We start from the raw sequence: 20,272 nt of genomic DNA on the forward strand, positions 1-20,272 counted from the left end.
TTTGGGGGTCTACATAGACTCCACACTCTCATTTAAGAAGCAAGTGAATATGACTGCCTCCACTACTACCTACACCAACAAGCTGATTAATGCATGCAAATAATTTCTGTCGCCTAACGGCTGCATTACATTAGCGAGGGGCCTAGTACTGTCCAAAATCGACTATTGCAACACCCTTTTCTTAGGCACCTCTGAACGGAACCTCAACAGACTCCAGTTCTTACAAAATAATACCCTGAGGTCTACATTGAACATCCCCAGAACTAACCATATCACCAGCCACAGACAGGATGCCCACTGGCTCCCGGTACGTCATAGAATATTCCTCAGTACACTAGTCATAACCCACAAATGTCCGACAAACTCTGCCCCTAAGTACCTATCAGACAAATTCAACAAACACCAATAAGCCACACCCACTAGAGCTCTGTATTCGCACTGCCTTACTATCCCGAGGTTCAACCTAAAAAGAGCTGGAGGAGCTAGCTTCCCTGGACTAGCCGCCAAACATTGGAACGCCCTCCCCCTCAGAACGGAACCTTTGTTCTGGACATTCAGAGCCAAAGTAAAGAGTTGCCTCCCCGATAAACACTAACCGTCGGCTAACTTGCGTATCAAAACTTATGTGCCTGCTTAATCCTTCCATATGTCTATTTGTAAAACTGTCAGCCTGGTGCCATCGCCTCAACTGTAACCCGGCGACTCGTCCTTTGGCATACTTGTATTCTTTCTCATATTGTATCAACCTTTTCACCAGCCTATAACCACTGATCGACCTGGACTTATTGTCTGCTGTAAATCCTTTATTTGCCTGTAACAATTGCCTAGGTTCTGTCACCCAGTTACCTCAGGGTTTGGTGCGTGTTACAAATAAAAAAATAAACCCCTGTAAAGCATAATGGGTCATATGTAAAAGTCTGCATCTCATGTGGGAGTTTAAATACATTGTGGCACACTATAGAATAGCTCCTGGTTCCCAGAGGTAGCTCCAGCTTACAGGGTGATGTTGGATACTCAGGAGCTCCTTCTAGCTCTTGCTAATCAAATCCTTACTTCAATCCCTGAAAGCCTGCAGTGGGAAGGAACTGTTCCTTGGCATACCAAGATTGATGACATTTGAAATGTAAAACCCATGTAATCCTATGAGACAGGCCTTAGACAAGTGGCAGCCGATCAAAACTGGTAATTAAATGAATAATGCCCAGTAGACAGCATAGCGAGTATTGACTGCCAAGAAAATAATGTGTTTTCAGATGGGTCTGATGGGTGGGGCCATAACCTATAACTAGCTGCACAGGACAGCAGGGACAGACCACAGAGGCCGCTAGAGGCTACGCTCCTGGAAGAAGGCAGAAGGGTCAGAGCTGAAAGTCTTGCGATTATTAGGACTTGATAGCCAGAGTAAGAGAAAGCCAGCAGCTATTTGTAATACAAAAGCAATGATCGTAGTCTATGGGCCTAGAATTGACAATTTGCCAATTTCTTTACATTTGGATTTGTATGCTTTCTTCAATAGTCCAAACAAAACCACATAGTCCAAACAAAACCACATAGCTGAAATACTTTGATACAGAGGTAAACTCCCTTCAGATTCCTCCACAAAGAGAAAGTAAAAGTGCACATGAGTGTAAAATTTGGCCCTCTGCCAATATTCCCAAATTCAAATTTTTGACCGAATATTTTGGGGGCTGAAAAAAAGCCACAATCTATTGTTCTTTTCCATGGTTGCACCATTAAGAGATACTAAGATGTATTTTTGTTAGGTAGCCTTTCAACTATCCCTGTTCTGGTAACACATAGTTGATCAGATACAGAATTTAGGCAGAGCGCATAATACCAGCCTGTGCTGTATTTCCTTGCCCATGATAAGTGGATCCATCAAAGTCCTCAGGACAGAAGAGAGAACTCCATGTTGGGAAATGTAAAATGCCTTATCTGTATTTTGTATCCATGGCTTTAGAACGCTTATAGGTTGTTTTAGGTAAAATGCCCTTAGAAGCTGTGGACGAGTTTAACCCTTTCAAATTGGAGTGTGTAGAACCTTGCCTGTCTCCCGACTCATCAATCCCGACAGCACTACTGTGAGCATAGTAAGTGTTAATGTGTTTTCTCTCTCTAATATTAGTTAACAGGATAACAGTAGGATGCTAGGACTCTATTCAACTATTTTTTGGAAAACTCCATATTGTTTGACTATACTATTTTACTATCATCTCAACAAGACAATACATATAAAGAAACAGTAAATGAAAGAGTGCAAGCATTCATGATTTGTTTTGATTTATGAGAACAAAAGACACTTTAGTGCAAATATTAAATGCTGTGTAGCGAAGACATTGTGGTATGGGTAGGAAAAAGATGGGTGACATTTTCAGATACCTCCTCTAGTACCTCAGGCAATAAGGGAGCAAGCAACCAAGCAGGCATAAGTTTTCAACCAGGAGGAAAATCTTGTTGAGGAAGGGGCGGCCGTCGAGGCCGCAGAAATTTCCAACAAGGTCGGGCAATGCACAATATGCAGATGCAGAATGCCCCAATGCAGGACACCGATTTTCGGGATTTTCAAACGTGCAATCGGGCCTATTGGTGGTAAAGGAACCTCTACCTATTTTCAACTTATCCTCACGTCAATTGAGTGAGGGAGAAACGTTCATAATACAAAGTGGCCTTTCGTTCGTTCTCACACGAACTCCCAGTGCTTTACAACTCACTAGTGAAATAAAATACTTCCTGCACAAAATAAGACTTAAGCTCTTCTTTGCCAAAAACGATATTGATCTAGAAGAAAATATCACAGGTTTGGTCATGCGGTCTTCATTCACTCCTAATGCTTCAGATATACCAGCCGAAGTACTAACATTTGAAAAAATGGTTTTGATGGAGCTTGATAAAATCATCAATGGTCGCCATCATGCTTTCCATCCAATCTTGACCTAGTTGAATTTCAGGCCATCAATACATTGGCACAGGATCACTCAATTGTGATTAAGGCAGCAGATAAGGGTGGCAGCATTGTTGTATTGGACGGAAATTTGTATGACCAAGAGACTAATATACTGTTGCATATCCCATGACATTACCAGAAGATAACGTGGAACCCATCAGCCAAAATAAAGAAATAAAATGTTGGCGCCAAGTGAGAAGGCAGTTGAGGAAGGGTTCGGGTCACAAAAAAAATTAAATTTTAATCAGTCAGAAGCGCGTATTCATCTCTTCTACACCATCCCCAAAATCCATGGTGCATTCTTAACCCTCCAGGACGCACCATTGTGTCGGGCTGTGGCTCGATCCATTATCCAAATACATTGACTTTTTCATCAAACCAATTGCGATGGCTACTCCAACCTTCTTGTTTGTCTCCATGGATGTCATCAACATTTTGGAGGTCCTTGAATTTGATCCAGCAAAACAGGTGTTAATGACACTTGATATTGAAGCATTGTATACTAATATCCCGCAAGACAAAGCGGTCCAAAGCCTAGAGATCATGCTCAATAGACGACCTACACCTCACAATGTGCCCACTGAATTCCTGATTGCATGCACATCACTGGTGCTCTCGAATAGTTTGTTTAAAGATACATACTTTTTTCAGAGTAAGGGCACCGCAATGGGCTGTACCTTTGCCCATAATCTAATGTCAACCCGTTTCTACAATCGATTAAATTATATCGACGATATTCTTCTAATTTGGGGAGGCAATGTTGAAATATTGAGGTCCTTTGGCGATTGGCTCAATAAAGTTGATTCCAACTTAAATTTCTCATATGAGTCCTTGGCCACAAGAATTCCATTCTTGGATCTGGCCATCTTCACTGAGGCGGGCATCCTACAAGTTGAACTGTTTAGGAAAGCGACTGAAAGGAACAACCCTCTACATTTTGAAAGTCACCACCCAAAAAGTCTACTTCAGAACTTACAACATGGGATGTTTTTACGTCTGAATCGAAATTGTATAGACATTGCCAAATTTAATGAACATGCAGAGGTCTACAAACTAGACTTCTGGAACGTGGCTATCCAAAGAAATCGATCAAACGTAGGAAAAGAGTGAGATTTACCAATCAGGACAACTTACTTATTCCTAAAACAAAATCTGAGTCGGGGGCCGCCTAGTGTGTGCATCTACCTCCTGTCCGCACAGTGAAGCCATCAAAGGTACCATTTTTAGAAATTGGAGAATCCTCAATTCAACAAATGTGAAACTTGAAAAGCCATTATTTGCTTTCAAGAAAAGCAAGAATTTGAGGCAAAAGCTAACAAGAGATAGCAGAACACCAGACAAACATATGATGGTCCAAAATGTCCACCTGACCCCGGTGGTTGGACATTACCCATGTACTTTTTCTGTGGCATGCAAATATTTCAAGAAAACACTTGCCTTTGAACACGAGGGCAGAATTTGGGACTTGCGTATGTTTACCATCTGTAAATGCAAGAATGTAAAATGTTCCATACAATGTCCATGTAAAATGTTGTACATTGGGAAGACTTCAAGGGAAGTCCATTTAAGGATCAATGAACATCGATCCAAAATTCGCACCCGCACTTTAAATGCTCCATTGGTTCTTCACCATCTTGAAACGGGACATACTCTGGAGGACCTCGTCTGGTTCTGTATAGATACGACTTATGAGACTAACAGTGCACAGGAAGTCAATAAATTGGCCTATAAAGAACAATCATGGATATTTAATCTCATAACATTTGAAAGAGGCCTGAATTCCAAGGAACAATGGGATTTAAGAACTTGAGCACCCACATATCTTGGGTCATACAAGCACATTGGGTCACCTAAGAGGCATTCCCACCATACGGCTGATGTCTGGCCTGGAGACACATTCTCCAATACTGCCCTTTTCTATAATGGGCCAGTAGTGGGACTCTGAGCAGCCTGTGTGCTGATTTTGTTCACTGTCCTATACTAGGATGTATTATTAAGTATATTAAGTACTTTTCCCGGCGGGGGTGGAAGGGGATTCGAATATGCTGCAGTATCCAGCTCTCTTTATGTGGACCTAGTGAGCCTTGCACCCACTTAACAGACTGGGTTACCTTACAGTCCCTCCCAGTATGTCTTCCCTTCACACATTTCAATCATCCCAGAAACGCCCCAGTACCGGACACTTCTGGGCATTTTGCCCAGCACAAATTGCTCAGTATAAGCAAGACCTCTAGTTGTTCGTGGGTGTGACGTATTCGCTACACATAGATCATGTGCACAGTCATGTGACCACTACACATCGGTAGAAATATGACCGCGTCCAGCTGCTCAAAAAGGACTCGCGGCTCGGTGCGGCCAGCAATACGCAGAGGAAATTCTTGACCATTGTAACATAAACTGCATGTATGTGGGGGCACCAACGGCATCCACTGCTTCCCTTTCCATTCCTGGAACTGAGGGAAATGGGGGGACAGAGCTTCAGAGGCTGTCTATCAGCCACAGCACCCACAGGAGTTATTGCCCTATCATTTGGTGGGCTAACATGTGCATATCACCATGTGGGTCTGGCTTCACGCTTTATTAAATCTCCCTCACATCTGCGGCGGTCCCTTACCAGACAGTTTGTCATTGGGCCGGATTAACTAATTATTGCCCACCTACATGGTTGGCAGGCCCGCAAGTTATTGTGCTTGACATCCCAATGACATGCCACATAGTAATATTGAACCATTTGTTCCATTAGGATTAGGGTGATCACAACGCTTAAGTTTCACTGTGGCATATGGGGAATTATATCTGGTAGCTACCAATATCCACGTGCATGAATAGGTAGCCTTAAAAATAGGCCTTTGCAAGTTCAAGTGATTTGTTGATCACACATGATGTTTATACATGTATACACTTTCTAGTAGATTGTCATTGGTCCCCTGATTAAGACGTGGTGAAACTACACCTTTACGTCGAAACCGGTCGGCCCCGAAACAGTTTTGGATATGTGATCACGTCCCATTAAACAGCTACTAAGACCCACTGCAAAAAAGACAGACATATTTTTGAATATTGTGTATTAATTGGTCCTGTATTAATTGGTCCCGTCATGAAATGTCTTTGTGATTTGTAAAAATGTGATTGGAGAAGAATTGTTTCTGAATGATTGATTTAGGATTATTGTGTGGGAATGATTGGTGTCGTCTGCATTTTATAGTTACGATTTTACCTGTAGTTTCTTTTTATGATTCATTCATGATTTATTTTCATTAATAATTTTGTATCATTTAAAATACATATTTTGTTATGCCGATTTATAAAATGATGTCCTCTGGATCTCCTTTCTGCTTGCTCATCATACACACAAGGGCAATATGAAACGGTCCCCAGATACTCTAGAGGAAGACCTATGACGCATATTGCAGTCCAATAGTAAGCACGCCATACGCTCAGGGGTAGTGGTTTCTCTACCACTAAACACAGAGATCCCACTCACTCCTGAACCTTGCGTCTGGTTTAGCACTAGTCTCTGCTTAGACTGCCTTTGGGGTCGAGGTTAGGCTCTGACATGCAGGATATAATTAAAATGTCAGAATGATGTGATGAACTACCATCTGACAAGGGTGTGAAAGCCCTAGCTTTCTTTTAAATTGCACAATAAAATGATGCAAGTAATGCATCTCTGAAAGGGTAATCTGCTGATCAGATTCCCCTTTCATAAACTCCATGCCAAAATCATAGCATGTATCTGTGCCCTGCTGCAAAAGTATCCTATTTGCAGCGCCTATTGTACAAGTGACACAGAGCAGTGTCAGGCGTCACAGCTGCCCACTTGACAGCTGCAGTGACAGCCAAGTCTCTGCAACCCAGGGGCTGCATTTAAGATCTGAACCCCTGTACTAAAACTATAATGATCATCAGTAACCCATGATGATGGAAGGGTAAACTAAAAAATAAAGCTATGCCTTGGTTAAGGCATGGGGCATGGCACTACTTCTGATCATTGCAGCCAAGTTCAAATTAATATCATACATGTGTCGGCCTCTGTGAGCCGGCTCAAGCGATGGAAGATGATGTGCATTTGGGCCAGACAGGCCTAGTCTGACAAATGACAGGACAGCACTCAGAATGGCCATGCCTCTTTTTGACCTCTTTGTGAGGATAGGTAATGCCTGCCAACAGAGATAGGCACCCAACAGGCAGCTGCCCTGGGTCCAGACATCAAAGGAGCACACCAACTCAAAGGGAGTAGCCTCACACCAGGGTGCTGCATTTGAAAGGGCCTTTGATCCTATTGAGAAGTAAAGGGGTGGGGTGTAGGCAGGGGAAGCTCTTTGAAGATGAAGGAACATTCTGGCATTTTGTTTCTATGCCTTTTGGGTGTGATGTCAGATGGGCAAAGAACAGGCTAGCGTTAGTCCAATCACATGTGAACATTTACCTTTAAAAGAAGGGAGCTCACACCACTACTTTGATTCACTCTGGATCAACGCCTGAGAAGGATTCACTGGACCTTTTTTGGGAGAGTTGTACTTTCCAAAGACCTTAACCACTGAGGTGAAAAAGGAGCAGTCCAAGGCAGAAGTAAACTCGGCCCCCCTACCCACTCCCCAGACACATTGAAGGTGAAACTTGCTGTTGACCAGGACCTGTCAATCAGCGCTAGAATCTCCTGAAGCTAAGAGAGCAGACCCTGAACAGACATCCTGCCCTCGAGCCCAGGAGGTGGGCCTCACAACATTGGGAGGAGCACATCAGCTAAGGGTCCTTGTGTTGCCGCCTTGATGCCAGTTGAACCAACGTCGAACTGGAGCGGTGCCGACTGATTCCCCCGCCGGTGTCAACTTCTGGAACTCCTCTGAACAATTGCTTGCACATTGAGCAGCTCGACGCTGCCTTGTGCCCTTGCTTAGCCCATCACCTGCTAGGCTCAAATCAAATGATCTATGTCTAGACACAAATCGAACTGCACCTGAGTCACTTGCCAACTCTTACTAGGGTTACACCAAGATTCGGATCGGCCTCGAATGGCCAATTTGCAGAAACGCACATCGGAGCAACAGGATTACCATTTCAACAACTGCCGCCCCCAGCCTCGAACCACTGGAGCGTCACTCCTTGGTGCTTCCCAGTGGCTACAATCCGACTCGAAAAGATCCTGGTGAGCACCTCCACCTGCACCGCCGAAAGCCTCCTTCGACCCGCACAGAGTTACTGCATTTGAAATTTGAACCCGCTCGATGAGCGCTTGCCGTGTGGACACCCACGATCCACCGTACCCGAACAGAGCTTCATCCATGGTCTACATTATTCGAAGACGAGGTTTGACGCTGTTGAACCGCCTAAGGAACAATATCAGTCCCCTTTCTTCATATGGGCCCTAGAGACTGGATCGGTCACTTTTGCAGCTTTTTTCATCCCAAGACACATCCTTTTTGTGGTTAGTAATTTATTGGTCACCCCTGTATTCATACTTAGAGTGCTAAATGTTCCCATCTATTGCATCTTCCCTGTTCTTTCCACAGGGGTGGGTTTTGTACAGTGATTTCTAGATAGTTATATTGAAGAGGGTGTGTTTGATTAAAGTATATATATTTTTTATAGAACCTTGATTGGACATTATTTTGGACTGTAATACTTTGCCGTTTTGGTGACTACTGAATCACATTCACACACCCCTCCTAAAAGCGTGCACTTCCCTTGGCTGACATTACCACAAATGGTGGAGGTAGATCTCTTAACTGTACCTTTTTTACCTTTATAATTGGGTTGGCTCTTGATTAGTATAAGTGGAGGGCTGGGTGGGAATCTCTTCCCCCCCCCACGCCCCCTTGTACTCCTGCAGAGCAAAATGCAATTAATTACAAACTGCCCTAAGCTATGGGTATTTAAAGGGGCTTACATTTTTCGGTGTCCCTTTGGTCTCTGCTCTTGATGTGGGAAAATGCCACTCCTGTAGTAACCTTGTCCTCCCTTTTGGTGGTAGAACGTGGGCTTTGGTCGGTGTATTGGGATAAGTAGTTACCCCCATCCCCTTCAAGGGAAATCCAACTTTACTCCATTATGAATTTTTTGATAGAATAGAAGACTAATTCTTGATTCAAGCCGGTTTGTTACCTATAGGAGAACAGTAAGGCAAATATTACTTACCACCAATAGTCCTTCTGTGGCTGGTATCTGCTTAGAATCACATGGTTTAAAAAAGGATGCCATCTAGTGGTAGGTGCCGAGTATTACATTGTATTCTTTTTTATAAATTAAAAAATGGGCGTGGGCAGGGGCGTATCTAACACTATACCTACTCTACTTGTGTGGGAATACAAGAACAGGTTTCCATCCCTTGAACTTTGGAAATAGGGATTCTAGGATAGGGATTAAACTGTGGCTGTTTATTTCTGTGTTTTGGAAATAAGTAGAGATTGAATTACTGGTTGGGGCTCTTTTCGTAATGCATAATTCTTGATAAATAGTATTTTAGTACTTACTTGTGTGGGCATTCTAATGCTTGACAAGCTCTCGTGTGTCTCAAATGTACTTTGCAGCAAATAACTGATCTCCAAACCTCAGTCTAGCTTCTCACCTGCGTTAGCAATAGTTAAAACATTTGTGTCAAAGCCTTGAGGTCCCAGAAGGCTGGCTTCCTAGAACCCTGCAATAGTGGCTCTGAAAACCCAACACTATTGTAAATGCATAACGAGGATTCAAAAATATTCTCCCAGATCTTATTACTCGAAATAAAAATATGAATACAAAAATTGAACCTTTTGGCCAAGTTTCAAACAGGATTTAGACAGGGGATGGGTACACTGTCAAACTTATGGACATTGTCTTAACTTATGTGACAAAGTATGAAGAGAAAACATGATGCACTTTACACTTGCTTTATAGATTATAAGAGCGCCTTTGATACTGTGGACAGAGAGAGACTGTGGGCCAAACTCAGTGACTGGAACTTGAATCCGGTTGTCTTATTTTATTCAAGAACTTTACAGGAAGACAGTGATTCAAGTGTGGTTAAATCAGGAGGGTACTCTCAGCAGAGAAATTAAAACAAATTCTGGACTTAAACAAAGCTTCCCTTTGGCACCAACACTATATAATCTGTATGTGGCGGAAATGGGACAGTGTATGAGGGATCTACGTAACTTGCCTCCTAAAATTGGTAAAGAAGTTATCAGTTGGCTTGCTTATGCAGATGATACCCTCCAGATTGACCGCACCCCATTTGGACAGCAGCGCAATAGGCTTATGTTGTGTGAGTATTCACGTATGAATAATGGGAGTAATAATTATAATGAAAATAAGATCATAATTATTGGTTCTAACAAAAAAGGATGAAGATAATTTAGATGGACAATGGAAAAGAAACCAATTGAAGTAGTTGAGTCCTATAAATATTTGAGGGTATATATATCTAGTGCAATGAGTAAAGTCCCTGGAAATTTTTGTTCGGCAAAAAGTCAAAAAAAGGTCAGTGGCTATTCGGAATACTATTAGATATGATAAAGGATTCTCCATTGTACACTTAGTAAAATTATTTAAAACCTCCATCGTACCTTGTTTAGCTTATGGCCTCGAGATCTTTACAAACAAACAAAGAATGTGGGTGAAAAAACTAGAAGGCAGATTATGGAGAAGAGCTCTGCAGCCGCCTAGAAATACTCCATGTGAATTGGGCTTAATATCTTTAGAGACCCAATTGTAAATAAGAATGAGTATATTTTTATCTCTGAATGTTGGATAAGAAGGAAGACAGACTATGTTCGTAAATTTTGGTATAATCTACTCACCATAGCTTTGGATAATAATCCCATGAAGGATGGGGTTGTGGACATTCACCAATTCTTTGAGGAGATTGGGTTCATAATCACCTTCGATGACCCAATGGGGGCAATGGAAAATAAAATTAAAAAATCTAGCTGACAATATTTCCTATTTGGGTACATACAAAATATTTGGCACATATATTATATGCAAGGCTTTCCTGTGCATACTACTTGTCTTTACCTCATTAAGTTATATGATACTAAGGTGATAAGTTTCATAATGACCTTGAGACTTGATGCGTTTCCTACATTATCTCGCACTGAGGCGTGGTTAGGGATTCAGTACCCTCTAAAATCTTGTCGACTGTGTAACCAGGAGGTTGAAACCCCTAGATAACTACTTAACCAGCTGACCGAGATTGATGGACATCAATAAAAATGGTTACCTAGAGTTAAGATATGAATCTGTGAACTTCACTTTAGATCAAACATGGGTATTTATATTTTCTGGAATGTCAACACTAAATTTCACTACCACATGTGGATAAAAATACAGGAGTCATTATAAAATCACCCATTTGGAGGGATTATTTTAGATACTGCGTTCGCCAGGAAAGGAAAGTGTGGAAATGAAAACATGTTTACTTGTTAGGAGTCTTTATGTTTGGAAAGTCCTAGCTGTATGAGCGATGTAATTAATTTTTATGTTTTTAGATAATCACATAACAGAGTTTATGAAATTGTATTTGCACATATTGTCATGCTAAAATAATGAGTTTTTATCATGTATATATAGGTCTTATTCTTTCATCTTTTCTGCTTTTATCATGCTCAATATGTGTTATAAGGTTTATTGAACCACAAAATGACAATAAAAAATAAACTAAAAAGAATACTGAGGATTCCAGCCTGACGACAGGGAAGTAGGCCAAGCAGGATAATCTATGAACGATACAAACGCTAAAGAACTGTGTTTACAGGAGAGAAACTGATCTGTGGGGGTACTGTTCTTCAAGACAAACCCATTGCTGAATAGGTCAAAACTCTGCAGAAACAGAAAGAGGGTTAAGGGAAATAGACTAAAATAAATAATGTTAATCTCAGTGCTAACCTTTACTGATGGGCAGCCCATGACCACCGTTACATGCATGAAGGCAACACTAATGTGCACAGCGGAAGGACAAGGAAAGAATTTGGCAGGAACACGTGGAATATATATATATGGTGGAGTATGTATAACAATTCATGAACAGTAACTACTTCGTCCTAGCCGTCTATTACTTGTAATAAGTCAGATATAGAAGACGGAACGGTGGACATGTTTGCACAAGATATTTTATTTAAATAATAAAGAAAACCTCCTCTAAACCACAACTGTATGACAGATACCCTACTTTGTGTAAAACAACGAACAGCTGTTCGTCAGGATGTCTTACAAATGCACACTGTCCTTTTTCAAAATCCTACGCTATCCTAATGTCCGACCTACAACTTTGAAAAGAAAGAAAAAAACCACACAATTTTTACTTAAGAAAGGATTACTCTCCCCTAGGGCCAAATCAGTGGTAGCTGGGTTCCTGACCCCCCCAAAAGAGAGTTCTCAAAGTCTTTTGCAGGTCTTGATAGTTCTAACAAACAAAAATGTCTCTGCTCTCCTTTTAAGCAAGACATCATACTTATTAGCCAGTCTGAACACCCTTTTAGTTTATACTTTCTCCAGGAATTAATTCTCCTTATTAAACGTCACAGGTTCTTCTATATGTCAATTTTCACAAAACAAAATGTTCTCCTTATCTGGACATTTCTACTTTCAGATTTGGATATGCTACAGGCCAGCTAAGCCCCTCTTTGGTTGTGGTTTCTCTCACCCGCTTTTCTGGTCTTCAATTTATCAACCCAGTGTGAGCTATGAGCCTGCTCAGCCCTATTCAGGTCATGAATTCTCTCACCCCCTCATGGGGTAGTCGTATTATCACTGTGGTGTGGGTTTCAGGACTTCTCTGCCCTGGTCCGATTGTTTTTTTCACCCCCTCGTGGGCTATGGGCCTGCTCAGCCCCATTTTGTTTTTTCGTTCCCCTTTAGGGATCATTGGATTATCAGCCTTGGTTGGGGTACGGGTCTCTCTAACCCTGATTTGCTTGTCCGTTTCTTCCCCTTCAGGCTGTGCACTTTGATTCTCACTCCTGGGTCAGCTTCATTGTAGCCTCACTGCCCCCTACATGCTTGGGTTATGCTGCATACCTTTTCTCCAGGAATGGCGGTGGTCTCTCTGACCAGCGTGTATTCATGTTCTCGATCTGGCTTCTCCCTACACAGTGGGCCTCTTGGCCTCAGTTCTTAGTTACTGGGATTTTGGTGTGGGAAAAGCAGGACGCTGGTACGTTCTCCATGTGGTTTTGCTTCCTTTCTCAGTGGTCCCGGGCTCGTCAGGATTTTCACACTTGTCGAAGATACAGCATTGTGCAGGCTGCCACAGGTGTGCACCCACCACACAGACTGCATTGCTCTCTGGTTCTGCTCCTCCTGTGAGGGAGAGGGGCTCTCCTGTCCACAGCTGTGCAAGCCAGAGTTTCTCGATCCTCTGCTGATGTTCTTCTGCTCTGTTGACTTGATGTATTTAGTTTCCTCCCTGGAATGGTGCGGCAGTTTCCATTGGATCAAGCTTTTAAAAAGAGACTGCAACAAAACCAGGTGAGCAACCAAGCCATCCACTTTAAAGGAGCCCTGTATAAGTTTGCCCTGTTCAGTCCCCATTTAACCAACAAAACACTTGGGGTTTTACAGTAAGGGTAGGTGGAATTAATTCCTTACTTAAGCATTCCTTGTCCCCAGGGTGGGTCAACCCCAAAAAGCGATCCCACTTGCCTGGTCTTCTATGGGGTTCCACAAGGGCCCTGTGCATCTGCAAACTGCTATCCGGTGGATAGGTCCAGGAGGTGGCCAAGGCTTGCGTCACTTGCGGAAGTACAGGAGGCTTGACAATAAGCCGAGAACGCCTACGGTCACTACTTTTCGTTTGGATGTGAAAATAATGCATGCTGGGAAAGAGTCACCATGATTATTTAATCTATGTTCTTTGTCTATCTTGTAGAGTGTCAAAAATAAAGCTTTACTGTGACCAAGATTGAACTATTCTTGCATTTAAGGGTATGATTTAATCCTCACTTGATTAAACTATTAAGGCAAGAAAAGAATTCTTAGATACTACATTTTGCAACCACACCAAGCAGGCATCAGCATAGAAAAGCATCAGAATACTTACCTTGTGAGCTCTGGCTAAGCCTGGCAGCGGATCGCGTCACCCGAGCAGATCTGCGTGACCTCCTTCTCTCACTTTCAGAGCTGTCAGTGTGTTCCACATCTGTTGAGAAATCAGAATCTTCTGTCCCATCCGAACTGCTGCCAGCATTCCTCTGTAACATCACAGATCCTGCCATTAGCTCAGTCACCAATTGCCTGGGTTTTTATTTCCACCTTAGGCCACAAGGTGCCAAACGTTCTTCACTCGGGAAATCAAGAGCTCTAAGAAAATTGTAGGACCCAACACAAAGTACTGCAAATCAATAATTGTAAACATGTTTTACAGTTTAAATATGTAAACCTGTACCTTACCAGAATAAAATCAGAAAAGTGCCTGATACAAAAACAAGGTAATGCCATAAACACGTTGAAATTTCATACCAAACACACCACCCTGGCTATTGGCACACTTGTATGTGTATCTAAGAGTAGACTCTCAATGGAAAAGTTACTTTTAATCTGAGGTCTTCAATCATGTGTTTTTTTGTTTCAACCTTTATTTTTAATTGGCAATTAAGAGTACAACAGAGTTTATGGCATCACACAATGTACAGCGTATACTTAAAATGTACAGATCAACTACCTCTTTCTCAATCCGCTTAATTTGAGATAGCAGGTATGGTACTTAAATCTATTTCATTTAAATCATAGAAATAGAAGTAGTAGAAATGGTTATATCAATACTTGTTAATACAAAATGTATTCATTAGCAAAAATATATTTTTTCTACAAATAGATAATACAGAAAAAGACAAATTTCTACTTAAAGTCCCATCTTCACATCCATTTGATGTGTTGAAATGATAATTGTATTGGTTGGATCATAATATAAATGTTTATTACAGACCGGTCTTCATCAGTCTTCGATGTTCAATCTATTATATTTTGGAATGAGCACTTGTGACCAATAATTTTCGTTCTCGTCGAAAACTCTTGGATATGTTCAAGATGTAGATCTATGATTGGATAAAGTATTTAGAACGGCTAGGTATATATGCCTTTATTTAAGGTCCATATATGACTCTAGGTCCATGAATAACTATAGGTTGCCCTCTAGTCTTTTAGGACCAATATGTACCTTAACCTTTTTCCCTTATGTTTAGATCGTTAGCTTTTGATGTCATTAAATATCTTTCTTGCATGCATAGCTAAAATTTGTAATATGCTCGAGCATGTTTATGCTTCCCCATTGTCCATAAAATGTCATAGCTGATTAGCTTGGTTGCGTTCTAATTTCTTATTTTTTCACGTCGGCCCGCATCTACCCGCAACACATCTATCTAGTTTTATAATAGATTAGATCTATTGCCGGCAGGGTTCGGCCCATTTATATGTGCTATAACTCATTGAGTACAAGTACAGGTAAAAACAACTTCTTTGTTGCTATAGAACTGAAAAATGTGCAAGATTAATTATGCCCGCTTGTTTACACACGCGGTTGTTTCACATGAAAGGATACTTACTTTCTCTCGTTCCTGCGTTAATTTTACTCGCGTTCCGACTGCATAGGCTATCAAACGCTGTACGCGAGCACGCAGTATTTACAAAAAACTACGAGCACACTTGCACGTGACTAGCTTTGGATACGGTCATGTGACTTCTTCCATAGTTGGTCTCATACTGCTGTTATCAACTTAATGGAGGCCATTTCTGAACAGTAAAGTATATCCAAATACCTCTAATGTGCACTTGGAGTTTCTAGAGAAACACGAAGTAAATCTTAATAGACATAAGTCTCAATGACAATTAATAAGTTATGATCCTGATGTTAATCATAGATTGTATAATATTACAATGTAACATTTGATACTAGGTTGTTATTAACATAGTGGAGCGTTATTATAAGATGTTATATTTTTTATCATGAAGACATACATGAAAGAATTCCCATGAAGAATAATCGAGAGTCATAAAACCGTACCCCATTCAACCAAAGAGTTTAACCCTTCTTTTACTGTGTTTAGATTAAATATCCATTTTTGCTTGCACTTTTTCAATAGCAAATGTCTATTACCTATAAGTGTTTTTTTTAATGGTTTGAATGATGAACCAAAACATTTCAGTTGATTTTTTTTGTGGGGGTTACATAATGTGCCACCAAAGGTCTTTTTTCTATTTGATTTTTTATGCAAGACCTATGCTCGCATATCCTTTGTCTGATGAGTCTTTTTGTCTTTCCTATATATAACAAATTACATGGGCACTTAATACCATATACTACCCATGGAGTGAGGCAGTTTCTGAATTCAGTGAGGTGCCAGTTTCCTCCTTGTAGGTCAATATTTTTGATGTTACGTGTTAGGGAGCAAACCGAACATTTGCCACACTTAAAGTGACCCACTAGTGGTGGAAGATTCCACAGAGTTGTTTGTCTAGCTGCAGAAACTTTTAGTTTAGGGTATTTGTGTACCAAATTGTCTTTTAAATTCCTTTGCCTTTTAAAGGCAAATCTGGGAGGCAATGGATTGAAATCAGGCATATTAATGATGTGCCAGTTCTTCAGAATGGTTTTTCTCAAACCTGAACTAAATCTGACTATATGTACTGACACAGGTTATCTTTTCCAGGTTGTTTTTCTTCTGTGTATTGAGACATACATCTCTGTTGACATTTCTCTCCTTTTTATAGGCTACCTGGATGGTCTTTTCTGGGTATCTTCCAAGTTTTTTCTTCAATTCTTGCCCATGATGAATGTAGTCTAACAATTGTGTACTATTTCTCCTGATCCAGAGAAATTGACCCTCAGGTAGATTTGTCTTCAAACTTAAAGGATGAAAGCTTTGATATTCTAAAAGTGTGTTTTTATCTGTGGTTTCTTTTTATAGAGTTCGGTTTCAAGAGTGGCGCCTGCCTTCACAATGGTTAGGTCAAGGAAAGGAACTTAATATGAGCATTTATTCCATTCATCCATGTTACAAAATGTTCAAATCCTGTATTGATCCCAGCCAAACATCAAAAACATTGTCTGTATAAAGATGCCATGCGATTACATTCTCTTTGAAAGGGTTATCTGCATGGAACACGGAATAGATCTCCAAATTGTCCATGAAAACATTGGCGAAGTCGGGGGCAAAAGTCACCCCCATACTCGTCCCATGCTTTTGATTGTAAAATGTTCCTTCATAGAGAAAGACATTTTCGGTTAATGCTATTCGCAAACATTCAAGAATGAATGCTGTTGGCACTTGACGCTCGCGTACAGCGATTGATAGCCTATGCAGTCAGAACGCAAGTAAAATTAACGCAGGAACGAGAAAAAGTAAGTGTCCTTTAATGTGAAATGACCGAGAGTCACATGCAAGTGCGCTCGTAACTTTGTAGATACTGGGCGCTCACGTACAGTGTTTTTTTAGCCTATGCAGTCAGAACGCGAGTAACCAACTCAGGAACGAGAGAAAGAAAGTGTTGTTTAATGTGAAACGACCGCGTGGGTAAACAAGCCGGCGTAATTAATCTTGCACACTTTTTAGTACTATCGCAACAAAGAAGTTGTTTTTACCCGTACTTGTAGTCAATGAGTTATAGCACATATAAATGGGCCAAACCCTGCTGGCAATAGATCCAATCTAGTATAAACCTAGATAGATGTGTTGCGGGTAGATGCAGGCCAACGTGAAAAAATAAGAAATTAGAAAGCAACCAAGCTAATTAGCTATGACATCTTTTAAGGACAATGGAGAAGCATAGAACATGCTCGAGCATATTACACATTTTGGCTATGCATGCAAGAAAGATATTTAATGACATCAAAAGCTAATTAGCTAAACATTAGGGGAACATGTTAAGGTACATATTGGTCCTAAAACACTAGAGGGCAAGCTATGGACATAGAGTCATATATGGACCTTAAATAAAAGGCATATATAACTAACCGTTCTAAATACTTTTTCCAATCGTAGATATATAACTTGAACATATCCAAGAGTGTTCAACTAGAATGAAAATTATCAGTCAAAAGTGCCAATTCTGACATACTATAGAATGAACATCGAAGACTGATGAAGACAGGTCTGTAATAAACATTTATATTATGATCCAATTGATAAAATAATCATTTCAACACATCAAATGGATGTGAAGATGGGACTTTAAGTAGAAATTTGTCTTTTTCTGTATTATCCATTTGTAGATTGGGTGAACAATAATCCCCCAACCCACATTCAGAGATAGACGGTTTGAGCCAATGGGAGAATAAGCTCTGCTATATTAAACATTCTTGAAGTTCCAATCCGACTATGTTATTCAAGACTACAGGTGGGTAGATGCCACACTGTTTAACTTTTAACACATGGCCATTGTACATCCAAGGTTTTAATGTAGCAATTCTGCTTTTTATTTGTAGTTGTTGTGAGATGACAGCATGGAAATCAAATCAACATCTGTCCTGAAGATGGCTTTCAAAGACAATGATGCCAGAGATGGCATCTAATATATTTTTGAACGAGGCCAAAAAATATGCTCATATGTAGACACATGTTCAAATACAAACTTTCCACAACTGTATAAACTATTTAAATATCTGTTGAAAAATAACAGTTGATGTTGTCACGTACTAACCTCACAGAGCACACTAGGGGCTCATAGAAAATTGTATTGAAATGCTGAACAGATGAAGGTTTTTCTTGGTGTTCCTAAAGAGTTTTTAAAACAATATATTTTTGCTAATGAATACATTTTGTATTAACAAGTATTGATATAACCATGTCTACTACTTCTATTTCTGTGATTTATATGAAATACCATACCTGCTATCTCGAATTAAGCAGATAGAGAAAGAGGTAGTTGATCTGTACATTTTAAGTATACGCCATACTGTCCCTACATCAGATCAACCCCCCCCCCCCGGTAACAAAAATAAAAGGGACATCACCCATATAGGATCACCATCACACAATGTACATACATGGCTATTCACAGTAGCATCTTGCGCTAGATTGATCAAAGTATTTAACGGGAATCCTCCTATAGCTTGATACACAGTACAGTTCAATCTCATCTTAATCTCCCACTGTCCTTACAGCCAGGTATGAGCAGTATTCTGACCAGTTATCGCAGAGTCTATATGTGGGGGGGTAGAGTGTTCACGTACTGATCTTCATTTTCCTGCGCCCAGCGCAAGTAGCCATTCTTTCTCACTGGGGGGGGGGTTCTTATTTTTCCATTTCAACAGGATATTTCTTCTGGCAATCATACAGTCCATATTTACAAATGGACGGTGTATTTTGCACTGAATATTAGCCCAAAGGCAAAACAAAGTGCCAAGTGAACTTTGCTCTAGCAGGGAGCTCACTACCCCGGACAAGATATCTAGTATCCTGTCCCAAAACTGTTAACTGGGGACACGCCGATAACATATGTAGGTGATCAGCTGGAGCCTGATTGCATCTGGGGCAACTGTGTTCTGTAGGTTGCAACATCTTGGTGAGCCTGGCAGGGGTGTAGTATAGCCTATTCAGCATTTTAAATTTCATGAATTTAAACCTTAAGTTGAGGTAAACCTTCTTGGTGCGAGTGCACATGTGTAGCCACTGAGCAGTGCCCATTTCCCTAGACCAACGAGCACGGGCACATTAATGGGGGTGGGGAGACCATCTTATTTAGTATCAGCATAGAGAGTACAAAGGATTTGTCTGCAGTCTGCGGAGTTGGCAATGTATGCCAGTGTAGGAGTATCGGGGGGGGGGGGTTCGCAGGGGTACTCTGGCCATCTGGCTGAAAATGCAGAACGGATCCTAGAATATTGGAGCCGTTCCCTAGCAGCCACTCCATGTCCAGGCCTCCAAATAGTAGGCATAATGAATTTCCCGTCCGGAAATAGGTCCGCCAGTGCTCTATGGCCCATTCCTTCCTACTGCGCTTGAATTGCTCTGTGCCATGTTGGTCTAAGCCCAGGGAGCCACGGTAGTACGGGAAATCTGACCCTGAAAAAGTGAAAAGAGTGCCATTCTTTGAGCGTGGCTGCGACTGGGTCATACGGGCAGGTAATATTGTTTTGAGGTCAATTCATCCGGCTGAAAGTGCTTCTAACTTGACGTGGGGAGGGGGATGGTCCAGTAGGTACCAGTATGAATTGTGCTTGGGAAGCTATCCAGTATAGTTCTAGGTGGGGCGCTGAGAGCCCTCCCTATTGATACGGTAAGGATAACTCCACCCATTTTTTGCAAACTACCCCGGCATGCCACAATAATTGCGCAAGAAGTGCGTGTACTTTGATGAAGTTGGGTTTCCCCGGCCATATCGGCACGATAATAAAAATGTATAGCAAGTTGGGTA

The 20,272-nt window shown here is 41.1% G+C and overlaps 1 protein-coding gene across 6 annotated transcripts in view; it reads right to left on the bottom strand.

Moving 5' to 3' along the window:
* Nucleotides 1-20,272, bottom strand: part of KAT7 (lysine acetyltransferase 7) — a 1,354,088-nt gene that overhangs the window by 1,051,648 nt on the left and 282,168 nt on the right. For all 6 annotated transcript variants that reach the window (XM_069634368.1, XM_069634370.1, XM_069634373.1 and 3 more), the window contains exon 3: nucleotides 13,962-14,112. In XM_069634368.1, the coding sequence (XP_069490469.1) occupies nucleotides 13,962-14,112 (151 nt within the window). The remainder of the gene's footprint in view (nucleotides 1-13,961; nucleotides 14,113-20,272) is intronic.

Source organism: Ambystoma mexicanum, chromosome 13 (assembly GCF_040938575.1).
Source record: "Ambystoma mexicanum isolate Mex_15411 chromosome 13, UKY_AmexF1_1, whole genome shotgun sequence".
In the NCBI taxonomy this organism is placed as follows: Eukaryota; Metazoa; Chordata; class Amphibia; order Caudata; family Ambystomatidae; genus Ambystoma; species Ambystoma mexicanum.